Here is a 16,784-nt window from a genome sequence, read left to right on the forward strand (position 1 = left end):
AATACTAAATATCAATATTGTCATTTTGTTCTAACATTATGACTCTACGGTATTATAAAAATGATTAAATAGTACTACCAACTAATATATCATTTGCTGAGTACTTACTACTTACCAAGTAGTCTGATGTATCACATATTACTCGTTAATAAAACCTAACACTAAGTGGTTTAAGATCACACATAGAGATCTGAACCTAGGCTCAACATTATGCTGCCCTTAGAAGGGGACTATAAGCCACTTACCTACAAAATGTCAAGCACCTGACTAGACCCTCTGTAACATGCTGGGAACCAAGGGGGACTTTACAGAATGGAGAGAAACACAGGCAGTTAGGCAAGTTCACACACAATGTGCAATGTAGTTCTGATGCTACAGGGCCATTACATAGAAGGGCTGGTGGTGGTCAGAGAAAAGTTAGGTTAAGAGCAGTAAGGTATAAGGCAATAGGGAGCATTCCAGTTAAATTAAAACATTCAGAGCCCAGAAGGCCAGAGCACATTGCCATTTTACAAGAGTTTGAAAATAACCAACTCTCCACTACTATATACAGACATTAAGTCCTCCCCTCCAAGGGCACTTCTCTATAGCTTCACTGCTTCTCCAAACCTTTAAACACAACTATCCTCAGGGCCTTTGCACTAGTTTTCCCTCTGCCTAGAATGCTCTCCCCTCAACTATATATAAGGCCATGACATCTCCCTCAGCTCTTTCATGTTGAGTGAGGCCTCCCTTGCCAGCCATGTTAAGTCATCTCCCTTTCCTTCCCTCCTTAGCAATTATAGCCAGCTAATGCATTAGTTGAATATTTTTGGTACTAGTCCATTCTCACATTGCTATAAGGAACTGAGACTGGGTAATTTATAAAGAAAAGATTTGTCTCATCTCAGCAGGCTGCACAGGGAGCTTGGCTGCTGAGGCTTCAGGAAACTCACAATCATGGGGTATGTCTAAAAGGAAGCACATGGCCAAAGTAGGAGGAAGGGGAGGTGCCACACTTTTAATCTAAACTCTGCCATTCTTCCGCCTCTGACTTGAGAAAACGTGCACAATTGCATAACCTTTATTTTTAATTTTTCTTTTCAGGCTGGAGCACAGTGACAAGATCATGGGTCACTGCAGTCTCAACCTCTTGGGCTCAAGCAATCCTTCTGCCTCATTTTTTGTAGAGATGAGGTGTTACTATGTTGCCCAAGATAGTCTTAACTCCTGACCTCAAGCGATCCCCCTGCCTTGGCCTTCCCAAGTGCTGGGATTACAGGCAGCAGCCACTGCCCCAGCCACACTACACATCTAAACAACCAGATCTCATGAGAACTCACTATCCTAAGGAACAGTAAGAGGGAAATCCTCCCTTTTGATCCAATCACCTCCCACCAGGCCCCTCCTCCAACATTGGGATTACAATTCAACATTATCTGAACTTATGAGCAATTACCTAAACTTATGAGGCTAGACTTTACAATATGGAACATAAAAGTTTAGATAAAAAGGTAAGAACAGTGCTATGAATTAAGAATGACTCCAAGATAAATATTAAATACTTGCTACATAGATACACAAAAAAACCAGAATGTGCTGACAGATACTCATTTTGTGCCAAATTTTGTGAAACTTCTTCGGCTCAATGCAATGAAATAATACAAAGAGTTCATATTCCTAACAGCTCTACTGTGGTCCTTTCCTAGTTTAATTCTTAACTGTTACAGCAGGACACCAAATCTCAAGAGACAGGTGACTTTCCAGAAGTCACACTGCTGAAAAGTTATACACGTGAAGCCTCTCAGAGATACTCACATGTGATGAAACTTGAGTTACCCCTAATCCATTTCTTTACCTATGAAACGGGAGAATAGAATCTGTAAGGTTAGCAGAGAGAAAAGACAAGAGACCCAAGGTCAGGCAAGTAAGTTTATTAACCTGCCGGGCTTCTCCACCAGAGGTGGCAGCCCTGAGCTTACAAAATGAGGGGTTTATATGGGGGAGAGAGACCCGGGGGGTTGTTAGTTGATTAACTACCACATTTCATCTCGTGGCCGGCTTACAATATATTATCTTGTGAAAACGAATTTACAAGGGGGTGTAAGTTAGGTTTATCCACGTTTCTCATGACCTCCCCCGTGCCACCCGGAGGGCTTCGGTGTAGCAAGTCTGGGGACCTTGCTGTGGCACGTATATAAGGGTTCAGGAATGCAGCTGCAGAGTATTCAGGTTAAGGGTCAGCTGCATTGAGTTGGCGGGGGCGGGGTGGTCCTGGGGCAGCTTGTACCTAACAGAATCCACCTCTGAGTTGTGACAATTAAATGAAAAAGGCTGAAAAGGTGAACATGAAGCACCTGCTACATTGCCCTGTTGCCACCAGCGTTGTCCCACTGCTCTAGCTCCTGTGGCACTGCACGGACACGTGGTTGCTACAAGTTAGTACGCATATTTGGCCTTATTAGAGGCAGTTTCCTATTGTAACTGAAGGGATAGTTGGCTTAAGTCAACTGAAATACCAGCAACAGGACATTCCAGCTTCAATGGCTTGTACCTGTAGTTGTCAACCTATAGAAAGAAAAGTTTTAAAATGACGTTTTAAACAAAGAAAACGGAAATGTATCGCTTGTTCTACAAACTGTGTGAAGAAAATCACAAAGGCGCTCAGGTTGTAACGAAATTTTTTCTGGTTCAGCTGTGACTCCAGACAGGATCCAAAGGGGAGATTTCCAGTCTCTTCTCTGGGTTTTATGGAGACTTACTTTACCCTTCTGTGTTAGCCTCTTAAAGCACTGGGTCAACCTTAAAAGGGCACAGGAAAGGGTGCTTTGGGATTTTTTTTTCTTTGATTTTACAGGGTTCACTATTATTTCCTGCGTTGCTCTCCATACCTCGTGGATCTCAGCTTCTCTAAGTCTGAAACCACCACTAGAAACAGCTGTTTTGTTTGGTGAGCATCTACATGGATGTTTCCTTCCAGTTAAGGGGAGGCGGATTCGGACCTTGGCGACAAACAGACGCCGGGGAACCCTCCGGTACCACTGGCCACGTGCTCCGGGTTGAGTCATTTCCCCCTGCTCAAGGCTACGAACATACCTGTGCTAAGAACTGAGGCAGCTGCACTTCCGCAGACGTAAGAGATGAACTCCTGAGCTCAAGGTCAGCTGGGGTTGGGTTCCTGTCGCCGCACGCGTGGCCCGCCCGAAACCCGCTACAAAGTAGTGGCGCGTCCGCCCTGGCGAAGCAAAGGGCAAAATTGTTACGGTGCCCGGGACCTGCCCCGGGAACCTCTGGCTGTTCCTCTGGGCGCGGCGCCTGTGCCTCGCGCGGCCCCGGGACGAGCACTGCCGCCCGCCCCCCGGGCAGCCGAGGGCTGCTCTACCCCTCCGTTCTGGCCGCCGGGAGCAGAGAAGCTCGGGGCGGGCAAAGCTCGTGGGGACACGGGGCGAGCCCAGCCCTGATCCGGCCCGCGGGCCGGCCGGGCGCCCTCCCTCCAGAGACCGAAAGCCGAAGGCTGAAGACGCACTTACCGCGCGATTCCAGCTGACAAAGAGGTGGGCGACCTGCGCCGGGCGAACAAACCAGAGAGGCGGTGCGGGGCGGGGCGGGGCGGGGGAGGGGAGGAGGAGGGTCGCGGGGCCCGCAGCCAATCCCGGGAAGACTCTGGGCGAGGGCGGGGCTCGCAGCCGATCCCTGGAGAAGTCGGGGAGCTCAGCCAATCCCGGGGAGACCCTGAGCGGGGCGGGGTGGAGGGCCGCGGCACGCACAGCCAATCCCGGACGGGGCAGGACGGGCCTGGCCATTGGCTCTCGGTGTCCGGGGTCGACCTAGGTCTGGCTCTTGCAGTGGCGCGGAGGTAAGCCGTGTCTGCGCGCAGAGCATTCTCGGAATTAGATTCTTCAGGCTCCCCACCAATCCCCAGCGTTGGTGATTCTGGTGCTCTTAGGCCCTAGACCCTTCCTCGGGTTCTCTTGTGGGGAGTCCATCGAGGTTACTCTACGGCTGGCCTAAGGCCTTGAGATTCCCTTTCCTAAAGCCAGACTAATCCGATGTGTGTTCATAATCTGTGTCCGCCTAAACCGTAAGCTTAAAGAGAAGCCACGACCATGTCTTGTTCGACAAGCTCACTCCCATGGCCTCTCCTAAAGCTAGGACTGCTTCCTTTCCTCATGCTCCCTCTTTATTCATTTGCAGAGTCCAATAAGTAAACCATAATCAGTTGGAGGGTGGGAGTTGGGGAGGTTGAGAAGGCAGCCATAGCAGTCTCAAGGTAACAGGCTCAAACGTGGCAAACAAGTAGAATAAAATTGGAGTATATGCCAAAAGAAGAACTTCTATTACTGTTTCACATACTTACCATCTGCTAACAAATCTAATCCTCAAAATATATTTTGTCATCTCCAAATTATAGATGGGGAAATAATTATGTGACTTGCCCAAAGTCACAGAGCAGCTAGCCAGTGGTAGATCCAGGATTTGAACTCAAGCAGCCTGAAGGCAGAGCCCCTCAAACACCATGCTACCTAGCCTTTCCCCAGGTATTGAGGATGGAGCAGGAAGGGAAACCAAAAAATAGCCTACATCTGGTTAACTGATCAAGACAGGCAGCTCTGGTGGGGTTGTAGCTTTGCAAGCAGAAAGAACAGCTCGTCCAGAGCCCCAAGGTAAACAGGAAAGGGATTTACCTGTTTAAGAACGCCCAGAAATGGAACATAAGGAGCAGAATGGCCTGAGATGAGAATGGCTTGGGGCCAGACCATGCCAGAAACCCTGGAAGAGTTGTTTTGTTTTGTTTTGTTTTGTTTTGTTTTTGAGATGGAGTCTTGCTCTGTTACCCAGACTGGAGTGTGGTGGCGTGATCTTGGCTCACTGCAGCCTCCACTTCCCAAGTTCAAACGATTCTCCTGCCTCGGCCTCCCGGGTAGCTGGGATTACAGACACACACCACCATGCCTGGCTAATTTTTGTATTTATGGAAGAGTTTATATTTTGTGCTAAAGATGATGGAAAGCTGTTCAAGTGCTTTTTTTGTTTGTTTTCGTGTGTGTTTTTTTAAACAGTGGAATGATAGGATCTGATGTAGGGTGTGGTTTCGGGTGTGATTAAGGTGATTTTGGTGAGAAGACGAAGTTGAGTAAAATTTACCAATAAACCCTAACAGCTAGTCATCATCTTGCAGATATTCAGAGGATCTTGTTGAAACCGGAGAGTGAGTATCAGTTTATTGTCCCCTCACCTTTCTCAGGAATCTTTCAAACATATCTCTAGTTGGAATCTGTCCTTTTTATAGTCCCTTTTGATAGCTGAGAGATATTACCTTTCCTTTAACTATGGCAATGAATTTGGTCAGGCTACATGGGAAAATATAGGAAAAGAGAAGTAAATCTCCTTAGTAAAGAGACTAATGCAGGAATTCAGCAGCAACCTAGCAGGGGCTGGGGGTAGTTGTGCAGAATGTCTTCTCCCCTCCCCCAACCAGGAGATAAAAATGGGAAGGAATTATGAAAGAATTACATTTGTGTTTGATTCAAGAGAAATTCACCTTAATCTGAAGGCTTCACATTTCTGACCAAATACCTCAATTCAATGAACATGAAAAACTCAGTTCATTTGAAATAGTAAAACTTCACTGGGCTTAGAGGAGAAATGTCTATTAAATACAGAGATGATAGAACAAAATAAACTGATTTATAATTGCTTTTAAGTTAGGTTCAAGATAATATGTATTTGGTACTAAAAATGCTTACAATACAGTTTAAAGAGAATTGTTTCAATTGGGTTCATTATTAGGCCTAATTTTTTGAGAGAAATTAATATGTCCAATCCTTCCTTCCTTCCTTTTTTCTTTCTCTCTCTCTTTCTTTCTTTCTTCTTTCTTTCTTTCTTTCTTTCTTTCTTTCTTTCTTTCTTTCTTTCTTTCTTTCTTTCTTCCTTCCTTCCTTCCTTCCTTCCTTCCTTCCTTCCTTCCTTCCTTCCTTCCTTCCTTCCTTCTTTCTCTCTTTCTCTGTATCTCTCTCCCTCCCTCCCTGCCTCCCTCGCTCCCTCCCTTCCTTCCTTCGTTTTCTTTTCTCTCTTGCTCTCTCTCTCTTTCTTGCTCTCTCTCTCTCTCTCTCTCATCTCTCTCCCTCTCCCTTTCTTTTCCTTTTGACAGGGTCTTTATCACTTAGGCTAGAGTGCAGTGGCACGATCATAGCTCATGGGTCTAGCTCCAACTCCTAGGCTTAAGTGATCCTCCCGCCTCAGCCTCCCAAAGCATTGGCATTACAGGTGTGAGCCACCACGCCTGGCCAGTCTGTCCAATTTGAGGGAGTTCAGTCTGTCCAACTTTAATCTGTCTGAAGTTGAATAAAGGGACCTAGAAGAATACTCACCAGCCCTCCAGATATTCTCAGTTGGATTTCCCAGAGACACCACAAAATCACTCTTTTGGCCCAGAGTTTATTCTCTTCTTCCACCTGTCTACTTCCTTTTTGTGTCTTCTGTCTTGAAGAATAACAATTCCTTATCCCAGCTGTCCAGGACTTAGAGCAAATGCTTTCCTTTCTCAGCCTCCTCCTCCATTTCTCAGCCTCCTACTTCCTCGTCTTCTTCCATGCAGGCAGTTCTTCCTATTGACCATCCATGAGTCTGCCTCTTCTTTCCAGCCCTTGCTTGTACTTTAGTTCTAGCTCCATCATTTACTTTCAGCATCATCCACTGCAGTAGCCTCCACCTTCATTCAGCTTCCCTGTCTCCAGTGTTTCCTTCCCTATGAATTCTTCCACACTGCTGTCATCTCCATTGGAAATTATTAAATGGTTCTTTGCTGCCACCAGGAAAAAACCGACCCCCACCTATCTACCTCCTCCTCCCACTTCCCACATACCCATTATGATCCAACCATGCTGAAATAACTGCAGAGCCCTGAATGCTGTCCAGCACTGTCCCATACAACTTTCTGCAGTGATGGAAATATTCTGTATCTCTGCTGTCCAGTATGGGAGCCATATGTGGCTATTGAGTACTTGAAATGTGAATAGCACAACACAAGACCTGGATCTTAAACTTTATTTACTTTTAACTAATTTAAATTTAAATAGTCATGCTGGGCCTGGTGGTGGTATGCCTATAATCCCAGCTATGTGGGCAGAAGTCTGAGGTGGGAGGATCCCTTGAGGCCAGAAGTTTGAGGCTGCAGTGTGCTCTGACAGTGCCTGTGAATAGCCACTGCACTCCAGCTGCCGCAATATAGCAAGACCCCATCTCTAAAGAAAAAAAAAATTAGCTAAGCATGGCAGAATAGGCCTGTAGTCCCAGCTACTCAGGCAGCTGAGGCAAGAGGATCACTTGAGATCAGGATTCAAGGCTGCAGTGACCTATGATGGCACCACTGCACTACAGCCTGGGTGACAGAGCAAGACATCTAAGATAGATAAATAGATAAAAATAGAAGTCACATGTGGCTGGTAGATACTACATTGAACTGCACAACAGTTTACATCCTTGCTTCTCAAAGTGTGATCCATCAGCATGGGTATTCCCTGGAAACTTGTAGGAATGCATCTCAGGCCTCATCCCAGATCTGCTGATTCAGAATCTGCATTCCACAAGATCCCCAGGTGATCGGTATGCACATTAAAGTTTCAAGAGCCACAGCTCTAATAAGCTCTTGCTTCCTTGGCTTTTACATGTACTGTTCTCTTGGTCTGGGCTGTCTGTCACCTGTTCTTTTTTCCTTAACTCCTACATATCCCTTGAGACCCATCTACACTCACAGCCTGCTGTTAATATGGTAATCTAGAGGGTAGGGAATGAAGGATATGGGGAAAGGAGTGAGAGGGAAAGAGAAAATATCTATGATAAAACTGCTTGTATCTTGTAATCTTAAATAACTATATGTATGTAGTTATAAATACACACATACACATATATACTATGTATATATTTATAGTATAGTATGTATATATGTATAGTATTCTATGTATATACATGTGTAAGTATAGTTTGTCTGTGTGTGTGTGTTTGTGTGTAAAAATATGGTTACTACAATGTCAGTGGTAGTTCTCTCAAGGTGATGGGATTTCATGTGTCTTACTTTCTAAAAATATTTTTGAGGTATCATTCAAATTCTTTACAATGAGCATGTATTACTGATATATAATTTTAATTACAGAAAACAAAATAAAGACTATATTAGCCTTTTGTAAGAAACTGCAAGAACATGATATCAGAATAAAGTATAGTGTTTTACAAAAAAGGAGAGCCCCCCGCCTTCCACAATTAGAGATACTCCCTTGTCTACAACAGAAGAGTGGGCAGTAGCCATGGCATAAGCAACAACTGACCTGAAAACAAAAGAATGATCTCTTGTGGTGCCTCCACTGCTGTCTCCTGTGTCTACCCTCCCACCCCCACAGCAGACATGGTCCTAGCACCACGACAGTCACCTCTTCTCTGTCCCTTGCCTGACTCCTAGCTAGGGCTGGAGCCTGAAAAGGGGCCTTAGGTGCACAGAGAGGGTCACCTGGAGTCACTAGAAGCATCTGCAGAAGTATATGGATATGTTGGGTGACTCAGATGACATCTTATTTGGCCCTTAGCATCAAGGATTTATTCTATCAAATACTCTATTAAGAACTAATGTTTTCATTTATTGGCTATTATATTTCTTTTCTAAATTTTGGCAATTTTTTCTTTACTGAAAAAAACGTGACAGTTACCTGAGAGGTTATTTTAAATTCATGGCAAAATGTGTTTTGCTGAGCTATGGGATGAAATTTCTGCACATCTCAGTGTGCTCAGCTGTGGAAGTCAGTTATAGGGTATAGAGCTCTGGTGGTAGGGTAAGGCCCAAAAAGCCACCAGAGTGAATAGAGGAGACAACGTAGCCTGGAGCCAAGACATGGTTTATATTCTGCACAGTAACTAATCTGCAAAAATAACAGGATGTTTTGAAATTTGATTAAGCAGCAAGGTGAAGGAAGCATTTTGGGGAGTTAGATCTAATTATTATTAAGGGTATTGTACAAGTTCTAATTCAATTCTAAAGATAGGAGGAAATTTGTATTCTTTATTTTAAAACAAGGTGGCTTATCTAAATAAGTAACAAACTCAGTGTTTTATTTAATTAATTAATTTATTTATCTTTTGAGACATGGTCTTGCTCTGTCGCCAGAGCTGGAGTGCAGTGGTGCGATCTCGGCTCACTGCAACCTCCGCCTCCCGGGTTCCGGTGATTCTCCTCAGTAGCTGTAATCTTAGCCTCCTGAGTAGCTGGGATTACGGGCGGCTGCCACCACGCCTGGCTAATTTTTGTATTTTTAGTAGAGATGGAGTTTCACCAAGTTGGCCAAGATGGTCTTACTCTCTTGACCTTGTGATCCACCCGCCTTGGCCTCCCAAAGTGCTGGGATTACAGACATGAGCCACGGCGCCTGGCTCCGAAACTCAGTGTTTTAAATCATCCTTTTGTACATGTATGATCATATTTATAATTCTATATCTATTTATCAATCTACTACTGGCGGCACCCACCTCACGTATTGGCGGCTCCAGAGGTGTCATGTGACTTGGATGCCAGGATGGAGCCAGACTTTGTGAGATGTGAAGCTTATACAATTTGGGTGGTCCTTAAAAGAAACAATGCAAAAACATCATACTTTTATGAATTTTACAAAAATATGCACCCCATGGACACATTGTTAGAGCTGTTCTTGGGCCCTAGGTGAGGCCCATGCAAATAAAGAAATTGACACCTAAACTTTACTTCAACAGTTTTAGGGTAAATCTACCTTGGCTGCTCAGATGCTCTAGAAAGGGGAATTGTTGACTACTTTTTAATATCATCCTTAGCATAGCACAGCTAAGGAGGAAACTCCATGCTTACACAAGGGCTTCTTACTTAATCATCAGCAATAGTCCAGTTTACCCTACTATTTGTGCCAGGCACTGTTCTAAGCCTTTTTTTTGCATTGTCTCTTTTGAGTCCTCATACTAACACTGAGATACATGTACTAGACAATCTCCATTTTACAGATAGGAAACTGAGACCCAGAGATATTGAATAACTTGCCCAAGAAGAGGTACCCGCTGAGTGATGAAAAACAGGCAGAGGTGGGGATGGGTTTCTAGCTGTCGAATTCCTGGGGCAGTGCTGTCTAAGAACAGTAGCAGAAAGAGAGGCCTAGGCCACCAAACTGAGGTTCAACAACCTGACCTCTGCTGTGGGGTGAGCTTGGTGAGAGCAGGCAGGACTATAAGTGACCTGATAGGTCACTAGGAGAAAGATCCAGTTTCTGGAACTGGACAGAAAGTCTCAGCCAAATATGGGGAGTTGGAATAGGGAATCTTGGTTCTGAGCCCCAGGAACCTCCACTATATAACATAAGATTGGTTTTAGAGATTCAGAGATGATGGGTCAACGGGCAGAAAGGTTTCCTGACATCCACAAACTCAAAATAAAAATGGCCACTTGTATACTCTGAGCAGCCACGAAGCTCTCTGGACAATAAAACTGCTGAGAAGTCATCTGGGAACAGTTTAATGCCACCTTTCTCCACCTTCTTTGGGATAAATATGCATCACATGTTCTTCCTCTTTTTTAGTCTTGCACACAAATACATTAATCCCAATGTCTTCCTCAGACTAGCGTTAAAGTCACTTTTTTTCCCCCAATGTTGGAAAGCCCTGATAACAAAACTAAAACCCCCTTAGTTCTATCCTCTCTTCTTTAATTTCATTTGCGTGGTAAAACCCAGCATATTTATCGTTGGTAAATATCAGAAGAGAGCTTCAGATATCCCTGTGTAAAGGGAGAGGGAAGTAGTACGTGTAAAGAGTGAAATGGAGTTAACCAAGAACTTGAAAACAACTTGTATTTGCAATTTATTTGTGCTTTTTAAAATTTCTACTGCTTTGTATTTATTGATGATTATTTGTGATTTATTATTTATTCTTTTTTTTTTGTTTTTTTTTTTTTGAGTGAGAGTCTTGCTCTGTGCTTAGTGTGCTCAGCTGTGGAAGTCAGTTATAGGGCATAGAGCTCTGGTGGTAGGGTAAGGCCCAAAAAGCCACCAGAATGAGTAGAGGAGACAACATAGCCTGGAGCCAAGACATGGTCTATATTCTGCACAGTAACTAATCTGCGAAAATAACAGTGGTGCCATCTCAGCTCGCTGCAAACTCTGCCTTCTGGGTTTACGCAGTCTCCTGCCTCAGCCTCCCAAGTAGCTGAGATTACAGGGAGGAACCCCCACACCCAGCTAATTTTTGTATTTTTAATAGAGATGGGGTTTCACCATATTGATCAGGCTTGTCTCGAACTTCTAACCTCAAGTGATCCATCTGCCTCAGCCTCCCAAAGTGCTGAGATTACAGGTGTGAGCCATCGCACCTGGTCATTTATTCATTGTTTACAGCCCAGTTTAGTCCAAAAAGGATTTGAGTGTAATTTACACAAATACATTACAATGAGATTTTCAAAGAATAGTGAGAAAGTTGGAGTGCAGGGAAAATATGATTAAAGTCCAGGGCTAGTACACAAAATAAAACCATAGGGAATACTTGCTGGAGGAAGGCCAAAGATTTTGCTCTGAGCTGCCTGGCAGTCAATGTAAAACATCAAAAAATAGAAAAAAAAATTGACACTCAAGAGAAATACAAATATTCCTGAAAGAAATTTCTTCCATGGATCTTTATAAAGAGGGTACTGTAACCAACCTCCTCAATATCAATAATCTGAAGAGAATAGTTTTTTACTTGGAAAATAGGTGTGATAAAAAAAAAAAAAGAATGTTTTTAATCTCTCCAGCTTTCGGGTGTCCAAGATTTTTGATGCCTAGCCAAGATGATTTACTTGCTTGAATTCAATTAAAACAAAATGTTTTTCACATCCCAATTATCATTTGGCAAGAGAGTTGTCTGTCATGCACATGACACTTGGGGAAAAAATTGGACTTTTAACTGATTATGAAGCAGATAGGCTACACTCTGCTGTAATACTAAAATCAATGGCTAAAAACAGATGGCACGTTCCCATAACAAAGATGTGGTAATTTGGGTTAGTTCCCTGGCCAAAGATTCGGCATTTAGTCATAGACATACACGCGCGTGTGTGTGTGTCTTGCGGGGGGGCAGTTGTCAACTTTAAATAACAAGAGTCAGAAAATTTTTAAGATAGAGTTTATTTGAGCTCAAAGTTTGAGGGTGGCCACCCTGGGAGCAAAGATTCAAGTTGTCCTGAATATACACTCTGATTAGCAGCAGTTACAAGTGGGTTTATTTTTAATTTTTAGCTTTTTTAAAGACAGTGTACTTCCCAGGCTGGAGTGCAGTGGCATAATCATGGCTCACTGTAACCTTGAACTCCTGGGCTCAAGTGATCCTCCTACCTTAGCCTCCTGAATGGCCAGGATTACAGGCAAGTGCCACCATGCCCAGCTACTTTTCAAAAATTTTTTGTGGAGATGGGGTCTTCCTATGTTGGCCAGTCTGTTCTCAAACTTCTGGCCTCAAGCAATCCTGCCTCAGCCTCCCAAAGTGCTGGGATTATGGCCACAGTGGGTTTATTACTATTTTTATTTTTTGGTAGTTCAGTGATCCTTGTTCTGAAAGTGAGTTTTTAAAGGAAAAAGAAGAGCAGTTCCTAAATTGTAATGTAAACCAATAATTTACATTAAGGTAACACAAGCTATTGGCTATACATTGTTCTTTGTGTCACAAATTCCAGGAACATGAAGATAATGGGGGCTGGGAGTGGTGGCTCATACCTGTAATCCCAGAATTTTGAGAGACTGAGACAGGCAGATCACCTGAAGTTAGGAGTTTGAGACCAGCCTGGCCAACGTGGTAAAACCCCATCTCTACTAAAAATACAAAAATTAGGCCGGGTGCGGTGGCTCAAGCCTGTAATTCCAGCATTTTAGGAGGCTGAGGTGGGCGGATCATGAGGTCAGGAGTTCAAGACCAGCCTGGCCAACATGCTGAAACCCCATCTCTATTAAAAATACAAAAAAAATTGCCAGGAGTGTTGGTGCTCACCTGTAATCCCAGTTACTTAGGAGGCTGAGGCAGGAGAATTGCTTGAACCCGGGAGGCGGAGATTGCAGTGAGCTGAGATCACTCCACGGCACTCCAGTCTGGGCGACAGAGTGAGACTCTGTCACAAACAAACAAGCAAGCAAACAAAAAGATAATGGGGGAAGGGGCTACACAGGAACAAAATGCCTTTAAACAATTGTCCCTGGGAATGGATGTGGGGAGCAGGGGTAGGATGTGATCAAGTTCCATACTCATGTCCCTCTGGGCCAAATAGATTTTTGCATATCTCATATGACTCAGACTGTTCTGACCTTTCTTTTTCTCTCATTTCCCCCCTTTTCATCAAGACCTTTCAAAGAAAGCATTGTAGGTGAACTCAAACAGTTCTGGCTTCAGTTATGTTCAGGAGCTTAGTCCCATGTCATTAGGAAGGCTCATTCCCAGGTGGTCCTGTTCCACATGGGGGGGTGGAGGAAACAGGATACATCTCGGTTAGGAATTTTAAGAGTCCCCAAAGGCTAAATGGGATGGCATCACAGGGTGGCAAAAATGAGACCTCAGTCAAGTCATTGATTTATATAGCTGCTATCACTTGTTGAATCATCTCTAGTATTCAGATTACCATGAGTTTAGTTTTCTCAGAAGTAAAACAAGGGATACATAGTAGAAATATAATACACATAAAGATTATAATAAAAAAGAGAATTTGAATACCAAAATGTCAAAAAGAAAACCCTATTCCATAAAGGAGTCAACTATGAAGATTATAAAGAAAATGAAAACCTGGTCCTTCTTTAGAAAATTCTTATATCCAGGAAATAATTTTGGATTTAGTTCAAATCATAGAGAAATAATAAAATGTTAAAAACAGTGTTCAGGACTGGTATACAAGAAAAGGTGTGCTATAGTTTTCTTCTGAAACATTTTTTTTTTCCCTCTTCAGCTCCCCATTTCTACCAAAGGTAAATTTTAATAGCACCAATGTACTTGCAAAATAAGTTTTAGTATTATACTTGGCCTGATTATTTGCATAAAACTCAGCAAGAATAGCGAATGGCCATATAGGCTCTTTTAAGTTGCTTTGTTGGAACATTTTAATAAGGAATTTAAGTTTGTTTTTTGTTTTTTGTTTTTTTTTTTGAGACGGAGTTTCACTCTTGTTGCTCAGGCTGGAGTGCAATGGTGCAATCTCAGCTCACCGCAACCTCTGCCTTCTGAGTTCAAGTGATTCTCCTGCCTCAGCCTCCCAAGTAGCTGGGATTACAGGCGTGCACTGCCATGCCTGGCTAATTTTGTATTTTTAATAGAGACAGGGTTTCTCCATGTTGGTCAGGCTGGTCTCAAACTCCTGACCTCAGGTGATCTGCTTGCCTGGGTCTCCCAAAGTGCTGGGATTACAAGTGTGAGCCACCATGCCCAGCCACTTAAGATTAAACTTTTAAAAGCTTCTTGAAGTTAGGATACCAAACCAGGGATTCACCAGGAGACTGTTCGTGTAGTATCTGTATGAATTGGGTGAATTCCTCTCTTCTCAAGGTCTCAAAAATATCTTGAGGTTCCTCGATCTTCAGAAAGTGATATTATTCATTTACCACAGAGTCAGAACCCATGTAGACAAGGTACCTGGCTAGTCTTTCCAACAGCGTTTTAGCAGCTGTATAAAATCAATTTCAATTCCTCAAAGCAGTCTGGTCATATGTAAAACATGCCATTCCTGTCGAGCCTTAGTAAAATTACCAGTTCATCTAACATGTCCTGTTACAGAAGAAAACATATTCTTATTGAACCTATGCAAATAATTACAAAATAGGAATAGTCACCAATAGTTTCCAAATTTTGGAAAAATCAGGTAGAGAGAAAGGTAAATATTTAAATTTTGCTTATAAATGTATACTTTAGACAATTGCTGTGAGCTGTAAATAACTGAAAAGAAAAATGTTTTCTTGACTCTAGAAAACAAAGTATAAAAAGAACCAGGAATGTTTCAAACAAAAAATGTCATAAAAGTAATTTTAGTCCTCTATCAATTCAGTCTTGTGTAATAATTCTTACTTTGCTTGATGTTTTGTTAACAATTTTCGTGAAAACATACTTTTAGTCCTCTATCAAGTCGTACCATGTAATAATTCTTATTCTGCTTGATGTTTTCTTAGCAATTTCATGAACACATAAGCTTTTTATTAGAGTTCTGGAAATTTTAACTTGGTCTAATGGTATGATCTCTAAAGTTATCAGAAGCCTGTTCTCAAGGGTACTTGTCAGGGCTCTTTTCAGTGAATTTACTTGAAGAAGCAAAAAAAGAAGTGAATTTACTTGAAGAAGCAAATATAGACTATAATCTATTATAAACCACTTTTTTAGTAGAATAAAAGTAAACCAATGATTGTGAATGAAAAAAGACTTAGAGTAGCCATGGTTAAAGATGCAATTGAAAATGCAATTATATCGTTTCTGTGGCATACAACAATTTAACATAATAATTATAAATATGACTGAAAGGCTAGGTGCGGTGGCTCACACCTGTAATCCCAGCACACTGGGAGGCTGAGGTGGGCTGATCACTTGAGGTCAAGGGTTCGAGATCAGCCTGGCCAACATGGTGAAACCTGGTCTCTACTAAAGATACAAAAAATTAGCCAGGCGTGGTGGCACACACCTGTAATCCCAGCTACTTGGGAAGCTGAAGCAGGAGAATTGCTTGAACCTGGGAGGTGGAGGTTGCAGTGAGCTGAGATCATGCCATTGTACTCTAGCCTGGGTGACAGGGCAAGACTCCATCTCAAAAACATACATACACACATACATACATAAGACATAACATATATCAAGATGTATCAGAATTTTAGGAACCTCGTATAATTTTGGAACACATAATAATAACACATTTATGCAAATATAACTTGAAAAAGTTCAACACAATTTCTTATTTAACAATGCCTCCTGTATGAGTTTAACATACCAAATAAGCCTAACATGTCTCTTGAGGATTTTCAGGGGTTCCTGTTTGTTATGTGCAAGTTAGTTCAGGTCAAAAAGACTTAATTTTAGAATTCAAAATTTAATTTTGGGAAGTATATCAAATATTAAAGGTTTGAAACACTTGATATTAAAATAAGAAAAGTTTAAAACATATGATCAAAATAGAATCACAATCACAGGTCACTATAAAAAATAATCATTCATTTACCCAAAATGATAATTAACGTATTTCAAAAAGCAAAGACTTTTACTCTTTGATAGAGAGGATACTGTTTCCAGTAGAGAAAACAAAAAAAAAGACAGCATGAGGCAAAGTCTTCCTCCACTTATTTTTGCAGTTTACTCAAAAGGTAAATAAATATGTTATAATGTCTTATTAATACTATGTGAAATTCTTGTTCGAAGGAGAAAATCAAATTTTACTTTCATGTTAGTATATTAGTAACAATAAAGCTAATTTTAATAAAGTCTTATAAACAAATTAATCCAATCTAAGTCAGCTTTGGCCACACAACATGAGATTTCTATAAACATTTTATAACCTCTTAATATCTATTAAAGACCAGATCAATACTCTAAGAAAACTGTGTTGTTTTACATAGGGTCCTAGACTCGTCTTGAATCAGTTTGCTCAATTTTTATTTTATTATTTTTTAATGAGAGCACAATACAAAAATTTATTTCAATAATGGTGATAACCTAAAGCCACAGAACAAAATATAAATTACATTTAGAATACTCTATTTAGGATGCTGAATTTCTCTTTTATTTAAAAATATTTTTCTTAATAAATTAACATACACAAATTT

At 41.9% G+C, this 16,784-nt stretch overlaps 1 protein-coding gene and 1 non-coding gene across 2 annotated transcripts; both read right to left on the reverse strand.

Moving 5' to 3' along the window:
* Positions 1-1,897: 1,897 nt before the first annotated feature.
* Positions 1,898-10,486, reverse strand: LOC114678346 (uncharacterized). Its single transcript, XM_078002581.1, has 5 exons — positions 10,438-10,486; positions 9,493-9,587; positions 3,510-3,928; positions 3,076-3,214; positions 1,898-2,547 (listed from the first exon to the last, which is right to left on the reverse strand). Exons 1-5 carry the CDS (start codon positions 10,484-10,486, stop codon positions 2,455-2,457), a joined length of 795 nt encoding a protein of 264 aa, XP_077858707.1. The 3' UTR covers positions 1,898-2,454.
* Positions 2,673-2,794, reverse strand: LOC114678582 (small nucleolar RNA SNORA26). Its single transcript, XR_003730016.2, has one exon. It is a non-coding gene; the product is annotated as a small nucleolar RNA SNORA26 (small nucleolar RNA).
* Positions 10,487-16,784: the final 6,298 nt, after the last annotated feature.

Source organism: Macaca mulatta, chromosome 5, assembly GCF_049350105.2.
Source record: "Macaca mulatta isolate MMU2019108-1 chromosome 5, T2T-MMU8v2.0, whole genome shotgun sequence".
Lineage (NCBI taxonomy): Eukaryota > Metazoa > Chordata > Mammalia > Primates > Cercopithecidae > Macaca > Macaca mulatta.